General features: G+C 55.1%; 1 protein-coding gene across 1 annotated transcript in view; it reads left to right on the forward strand.

The window, feature by feature from the left end:
- The window catches only part of OSBP2 (oxysterol binding protein 2), a gene marked incomplete at its 5' end in the record, with an annotated part of 27489 nt that extends 20928 nt beyond the window's left edge, over positions 1–6561 (forward strand). The window contains 6 exons of the mRNA XM_009080029.1: positions 1795–1915; positions 2696–2799; positions 3135–3230; positions 3607–3791; positions 5254–5474; positions 6419–6561. Coding sequence (XP_009078277.1) covers positions 1795–1915; positions 2696–2799; positions 3135–3230; positions 3607–3791; positions 5254–5474; positions 6419–6561 — 870 coding nt within the window. The remainder of the gene's footprint in view (positions 1–1794; positions 1916–2695; positions 2800–3134; positions 3231–3606; positions 3792–5253; positions 5475–6418) is intronic.
- Between the last annotated feature and the right edge of the window lie 1446 nt (positions 6562–8007).

Here is an 8007-nt window from a genome sequence, read left to right on the forward strand (position 1 = left end):
AGCCTTGAGGCAACCCCAGGAGCTCTGAGAACCTCATGTTCTAACCACAGGGCACAGCAGGCACACACTGATCAAACAGCAGGTCTTAATTAACAACCTGAAGTGCTTAATGAGTTGTAACCTGTGAAGAAAATTGACTATTGCAATTTTAGGAGACTTGGCTGGTCCATCCTGGATTCCTGGGGAGGAACAAGGCCATTTGTCACCCCTTACAGGCATCACCTCCCAGGAGTCAAGTCAGAGGTGGCCACATCCCTCCAGCCATCCCCTGGCACTGTGAATGGCACAGAGCTCAGGCTCACACACCTCAGCAGCTTCACACCTTCACCTGCCCTTTGCTGTCAGGGCTTCCTGGTGTGTCACCTGGTTTAGCCCAGTGTCACAGGGAGTGGAGGATTCCTTACCAGAGTGTTCCATCCATCCTCAGCCAGCAGCACCCTTCACCCTCCCAGGGGACAGCTGGAACACCCTGATGGGTTTATCACCCTCGTTTGGGCTGTGGTGCTGAAGCCCAGGGCTGCCTGTCAGGTACCTCTGACCACAGAGGTACACCCCTCAGGACACCCCTGACCACGTCACACTTGCCTGTCAGGTATCCCTGGACATCCCTGACCACATCACTCCCACACCTTGTCATCCCTGTTCTCATTCCTTCACCCTCCTCTTCACCACACTCCTTCTTCCATCCCTGTTCCCTCTCAAATAAATTACCTGCCTGGAATTATATTCTCCATTTGGTTCCAGTTTTCCTCCATCTGTACCCAAATTTGGTATTCTGACCTGTCAGTCTGAACCCCTGGGTTCATCCCTCTGCCTGCCCTAGAGACCCTCCCTCGCTGCCATGGCACAAGAGCTTCATCCCAAATCAGGATTAGTGCAACTGGGAGCAAACCTGCTTCAGAGCCTTCAGTCCATGAGTGAAGCCTCTCCATGTCCCCCTGGAGCCATCTCAGAGGGTGGTGACAGTGTGACTTTGGCACAGGACAGACAGACACACAATCAGACACCCTTGCCACTGCTCTGATTTTTCCCTGGATGCTGCTTGTGGTGCTGAGCCTGCCAACACACCAAGCCAAGACTCATAATCCAGGGCCTGAAATCCAGTTAGGCAAATAGGATTTCCTCCTGCTGGTGACTGGGATTTACTGGGGAGGCCTTGGCTCTGCCTGTGTATGTAATCCAGAGCTTGGGGTGCTCAGCCTGTAATTACAGTGCTGGAAATCATCCCTGAGCTCTGTGTGTGGCCACAGGGCCTGGAATTGGTGTCTCCTGTGCCAGGCTGTGCCACTGGGTGAGACCCTGCATGAGGACAGCCTCCTCTGCCTGGGGTGTCCCTGCTCCCACCTTCGATTTGGGCAGCTTTTCCAGGGCAGGGGGATGTGAACATCATCATTTCCCAAGTCATTGTCAGGATTTAGAATGTCTTACCCACTTTCCAAGCCCAGTAAGGGCAAAGTCAAAGTCTTGCTGTGTGTCTTGGAGACCTGCGTCCCCCAGGGGTTCCCAGGTGGAGCAGTGGGGAGCTTCTCCTGTTCCACTGGGATTACTGGGCTGCCAACATTTCCCTGTTTCTCAACCAGGAACCCTGGAGAGTGGAACTATGTCCTGGGATCACAGCACAGCAGCATCTCACAGTGATGGTTGCTCAAGTGATGATAATGCTTTGAAATGAACCTTGGAAAATCCTGGCAGGAGCTCAATGTGCTCTTTGCTGCTGGAGCACCTCCTGGGGGGTCATCCTAATGCTCTCAGTGCTGGTGGCCATGACTTAAAGGCTGTTTCTCCTGTCCCCAGGTGAGCCACCACCCCCCAGCAGCCGCACACCACGTGTACTCCCGGCGAGGGTGGACGTTGTGGCAGGAGATCACCATCGCCAGCAAGTTCAGGGGCAAATACCTCTCCATCATGCCACTGGGTAGGTGCTGGGTGCTGGGAGCAGCCAAGATTGGTGTGCCCTGCACTGCTCATCCAACATGCAAAGGTCGAAGCAGCTGGTCCCTTGGGCTCACCTGAGGCTCTGGGAATTCCTGGGGCTCACATAGGGCTCAGTGAATTCCTTGGGCTTAGTGAATTCCTTGGGCTCACCTGGAGCTCATTTAATTCCTTGGGCTCACGTGGAGCTCTGGAAGTCCTTTAGACTCACTTGGGGCTCAGTGAATTGCACCCTGAGCGGCATAAGAAGCCCAGATTTGTGCTCCTGATGCAATGATCCAACAAGAACATGTCTGCCCTGGAAGTGGCAGTGATGCCAGCTGCAAGGGGGGGCTGCTTGCTTTGGAAATACCCTGCTTGCCCAGGAATTGATTTCTCCTTCCCTGTTTTAACCCTCTCCCTGCCAGCCAGGTGCAATAATTTCCCTCCATCTAATGTTTTTTTGATCTGCACTCATGTCATCAAGAGTACACCAGGCAGCACATTCTGACCTGCTTTTAAAAGGAGTATATTTGGAAGAGGACAGAGGACCTGGCAGGTGTTGTTCCTCCTTCCTGGAGCAAAGGAGGGAGAGAACATGCAGCAAGGGGAGGGATGAATCCAGTTCCAACCCTGGCTGGGGGCAGAGGATGGGGGATGCAAGTAGAGAGGTTGGGATGGCTCTGAGGATGATCACGGGGCCAGGATGGTGGTGGGTTCCAGAGGAGTGTGCCCACAGGTCTGCCCAACCTCTCCTGAGTTCAGGGCACTCCTCTCTCCACAGGAGCCATCCACCTCGAGTTCCACTCCAGTGGGAATCACTATGTCTGGAGGAAAGTCACCTCCACTGTGCACAACATCATTGTGGGCAAGCTCTGGATCGACCAGGTGGGTGGCTGTGGGTGAGGAGACGGGTCCTGCCTGGCCTTGCCTGGCTCTGGTGGGGCTTGAAGGGCATTGCCCTCTTGGGGTGTGTGTACTACCATGCTCCTGCCACCATGGGAAGCTGTGCCTTCCTGGCAGGGATGGGGTGAGGCTGCCTGGAGCTCCTCATGGCTCTTCCCAAGGCAGCTCCATGAAACAGGGTGATGGGGTCACTATGGATGGGGTTGATGGGGGCTACAGCCAGACATGCTGCTGTACCCAGTGTTGTTATTGGTACCTGCACTACAACTAACATTTAATCTGTCTCTCCCTGCTGTGGTTCTGTGTCTTTCATCTAGTCTGGTGAAATAGAGATTGTTAACCATAAGTCCAAAGATAAATGCCAGCTGAAATTTACCCCCTACAGCTACTTCTCCAGGGATGTCCCCCGAAAGGTGAGTGTCCAGCAGCCTCCCTGCTCCTTCTGCCAGACCTGGCTCTTCCCTCTGAGCTGGGACCACAGGCTCCCAGTACCACTGGGGTGAGCTCCTGCATGGGGCTGAGGGGCTGCACTGGCACCTCTGGTGTGGGTCACCAGGGAGTGACCTGGTGGGGGGACCTCTTTGTCCTGTTCTTTGGCTCTCTGTGTGCTAGTGCTGCAGCACTGAGACCTGGGAGGGTTTGCTGGGCTGGAGACCCACCTGCATGGTCAGGATGGGCACAGCTGTGTCTGAGGAGACACAGCACCAGGTCCAGCTGCTTCAGTTGGGGCACCTGGAGGGTGTTCTGCCCCTCTGGGCAATTCCAAACGCCACCATGTCCCTCTGCCAGGTGACAGGGGTGGTGAGTGACGCTGATGGCAAGGCACACTATGTCATGTCTGGGACGTGGGATGAGAAGATGGAATGTTCCAAGATTGTGCACAGCAGCCATGGCAGCACCAGCACGGAGGGCAAGCAGAAAACTGTCTACCAGACACTGTCCCCAAAGGTCCTGTGGAGGAAATACCCTCTCCCGTGAGTAGAATCATGTGCCCAGACCTGAGGATGTGGGAGGGGACCAGGACTTGGTGGGGTGATTGGCTTTTTCTGGGGTGGAAGGAGAGAGCAGGTCCCTGCAAGGGGAGAGTGGCTTTGGGGGACCCTTGCAGGTGGGTTTGGGCAGGTGGGGGTGCTGCTTAGGTTTCTGGGGCTGCAGGCCATGGCAGAGAGGTGTGTTGGCTGCTTTGCCTTTCTGGTGAGTCCTTGCCCATCCTATGCCACCATCCTGTCCCTCCAGTCCATCTCTGGAAACCAGTCCTCCCTCGGCACAGCAGGGCTGCACTCAAACCAGTCTCCAACCTGTGGTAGCACCAACAGCTGGTCCCTGCTGTGGGAATGCTCTGCTGGGATGGTTCCCTGGGGAGAGTATCCTCTACTCAGTGCCACCAGCTCTGCAGCTGGTGATCCAGCAGCCCTTGGGTGAAGCTGTTTGTGTCTCAGCTGTGAAACAGAGCAGTGAGAGTCCATAGGCTTGGTTTTTGTAAGCTTGGCTTTGAGCTTCCCTGTGCAGAGCCAACAACTCCCCTCCAGAGCACCCACTGAGGCATCACTGGTATCTCCACTGGGAGGTTGGGAGGCAGCACTCCCCAGATAACCTCTACAGAGAATCCTTTAGGTTGGAAAAGCCTTTTTAAGAGTAAAACCATTCCCTCAGCACAGCCAAGGACACCACTAACCATGTCCACAAGTGCCACATATGCATAGCTCTTAAATCCCTCCAGGGATGGTGATTCCACCACTACCCAAGCAGGTGTGCCAGGGCTGAATAGCCTTGCCATGCAGAAATATTCCCTAATACCCAATCTAAACTTCCCCTGGCACAGCTTGAGGCTGTTTCCTCTCTCCTCTCCCTTGTTCCCTGGGAGCAGAGCCTGACCCCACCTGGCTGCACCTCCTGGCAGGGAGTTGGAGAGAGCAGAAGGTTCCCCTGAACCTTCTTTTCTCCAGGCTGAGCCCCCACAGCTCCCTCAGCTGCTCCTTGTAGTCCAGACGCTTCCTACCTCTGTTCCCTTCCCTGGACACTCTCCAGCACCTGAGCATCCTCCCCCCTCAGCATGTCCTCACTGCACTACTTCTGGTTCCTCCTCATCCCCTTCTTGTGTTGGAGCCCCATCACAAAAACTCATTCTGGATATTCCACAGGGAACCATCCCCAGCTCCCTCAGCCACTCCTTGTGCTCCAGTCCCTTTCCCAGCTCCATTGCCTTCTCTGAACACCTCCAGCCCCTCAATGTCCCTCTTGTCCTGAGGTCCCAGAACTGCCCCAGGACTGAAGATGCCTCAGCAGTGCCAGCACAGGGATGGACACAGCACAGGGATGGAGAGGCATTCCCAGCTATCCCATGCACAGCCTATGAAAGGATACACTGGGAAGCACCCAAGGCAGCCTCAGGTCATTCCCAGACCCAAAACCCTGAGCAGAGCTCTGTGGCCGCAGGGAGAACGCGGAGAACATGTACTTCTTCTCTGAGCTGGCGCTGACGCTGAACGAGCCCGAGGAGCGCGTGGCGCCCACGGACAGTCGCCTGCGCCCTGACCAGCGCCTGATGGAGAGCGGCCGCTGGGACGAGGCCAACGTGGAGAAGCAGAGGCTGGAGGAGAAGCAGCGAGCCGTGCGCCGGCGCCGCGAGGCTGAGGCCGTGGAGGCCCTCGAGGAAGGTGAGATGCTTCAAGGATGAGTGTGGGGAGGTCCCATGTGTCCTATACTGGGGGAGGTGGATGGAGGGTGGACACTGAAGCTGTGTGGGTGTGGGATTGGAGGGATTTCACATGGAGATGTGAGATACTGGCACACGTTGCTCAAGGGAGGATGTGGCTGCCCCAAGCCTGGCAGTGTTCACAGCCAGGTTGGCTGAGCCTTGAGCAACCTGCTCTGGTGGGAGGTGTCCCTGCCCAGGGCAGGAGGTTGGGGCTGGATGATTTCTAAGCTCCATTCCAACCCCTAAAATTCTATGATTCTATGACATAAGATGAACAAGATGAGCTTTAAGGTCTCTTCCAACCCAAACCATTCCGTGATTCTCCACAGTGGAGGTAACTCTGAAGCAGGGAGAAGTTATTTCAGCTGCTCCAAATGAAGCATTTCTGATGGATTTGTGGTGGCTGAGGTAGAGTTTGGGTTGGTTTGGTGCCACTGATACTGTCAAAGCTCTGGAATTTTACTGGTCATCTGATGTTGACGTCAGTTGGTATAAGAGGTAGATAAAGCAGAGCTGTAAAGATTCTGGAAAATTAGAGACTATGGATGCTTTCAGGATTAGCTGGATAATGATGAAAAAAGGAGATGTCAGGAACTGCAGGGACAGGACAGGGAGTAATGGGGAGAAATTGCAAGAGGAAAATTGAGATGAGATCTTAGGCAGAGGTTTTCCCTGTGAGGGTGGTGAGACACTGGCACAGGCTGCCCAGGGAGGCTGTGGCTGCCCCAACCCTGGCAGTGTTCCAAGCCAGGTTGGCTAAAGCCTTGAGCAACCTGTTCTGGTGGGAGGTGTCCCTGCCCAGGGCAGGGGGTTGGGGCTGGATGATCTCTAAGCTCCATCCCAGCCCCTAACATTCTGTGATCCTAAGGAAAGTATCCCTGATGCCATGTTCCTGCCCAACAGGGAAGGACTACGAGGGGTACATCCCGCTGTGGTTCGAGCGCAAGGTGGACGCTGTGACGGGGGAGCTGATCTGTGTCTACAAGGGTGGCTACTGGGAGGCCAAGGACAAGCAGGACTGGAGTGTGTGCCCTGACATCTTCTGAGTCCCTGCCCATGCCGAGGACCAGCCTGAGGGACAGCACCCGGCGGCACCTGGCAGGGCAAACACACAGTCACAAGGTGCAGAGATCTACACAGGGATTCCAAACCTATTTTTTTACTCACTAATAAATAGCATCCCCCTTTTTTTCTTTTTTCTTTTTTTTTTTAACGAAGGCTTTTTCAGGCACTAATTAGGCACGAGGACACGTGGAACTGGGTTGGGTTTGGGATATTTGTTGCTGTCAGGAGTTGCTGCCTATATCCTTCAGCGTCTCAGCTCCATGGCTGAGACGTCACTTCCAAAGATGCCCGGGGTGAGGGGATGCTGTGCACCTGTGTGAGCTCTTCTCGTTGCCAGGTTTTTTTCCTCCCATTTCTGTGTGGACTTGATGGAATTATTTTTTTAAGAAAAAAATCTGCTCCTGGTTCAGGTTCCTTCAGAAATGGACATGAACTGTATCCTGCTCGGAAAACTGTCCCCAGGGGCTGTGGCGCTCGATCCCGGAGACTCCTGGTGGTTCCTGCAGCACTCAGTCATCCCAGTAACACCAAGTAGGATATTTCAGCTGGTGGCTTTGGCTTTTTGACCTGGTTTTTGGCTTTTTTCAAGAGCGTTTGAGCTGCTTCCCCACAGTCTGATGTGTTCAGTCACAGCTTGGGACTGTCTTTAACGTGATGCTTTGTGGGAGTGGTTTGAGTGAGGTTTGGTTTGGTTTTCCTGCAACCACATCCAGAGGGGGAAACAGCCTCACCGAGGGGAGAAACTCCAGGCAGACACAGTGTGAAGAGGTTTGTATCCCAGCCATGCTCCAGGCTCCATGTACACACTTCATATCCCAGGAACCAGGTTGTCCAGCAGCATCTCCCTGCTGAGCTGTGCCTGAGTGGGAGAGGAGGGAAGAGACGCTGTGGTGTTGCTGGGATGGAGACTTGCTCCTGTATCTCCCACCCCTGTGTCCTCCCCATTCAGCCAGACAGGTCTGAGGGCTGAGACCTCAGACTGGGCTGGACCTTCTGCCCACCAATCCACCTTCTCTGGACCATCTGCCCTGGGCAGGGTGGGGAGCCCTGGACCATCTGGACCATCTCCTCCTCCACAGGCTGAGCCTGGAGGGTTCCTGTGCCCTGGTATGCTCCCATCTCCTTTCTCTCTCCTCCCTCATGGCTGGGCTCATCCTGGAGCAGCTTTAGGTCATCAGGGTGAGGGAACTCACATCCCCCTCACCCCTCCTGTGTGCCGTCCCCTTGCCATGGCCCTGGACCCGCCGGGAGCAGCGGAGCGAGTGCTGCCGATGATCGGCGAGGACCAGGAGCACCAGAGGGAAGCAGGGAGTGGCGGCACCCCGGAGATGGGATCTGCTGGGCCAGAGAGCATCAGGGAGACCTGGACACCCAGGTTGGATCTCATTTGTGATATCTTCTTCTCCGGCTCTTCATCATATCCCCCC

Source organism: Acanthisitta chloris, unplaced genomic scaffold (genome assembly GCF_000695815.1).
Source record: "Acanthisitta chloris isolate BGI_N310 unplaced genomic scaffold, ASM69581v1 scaffold5430, whole genome shotgun sequence".
Lineage (NCBI taxonomy): Eukaryota > Metazoa > Chordata > Aves > Passeriformes > Acanthisittidae > Acanthisitta > Acanthisitta chloris.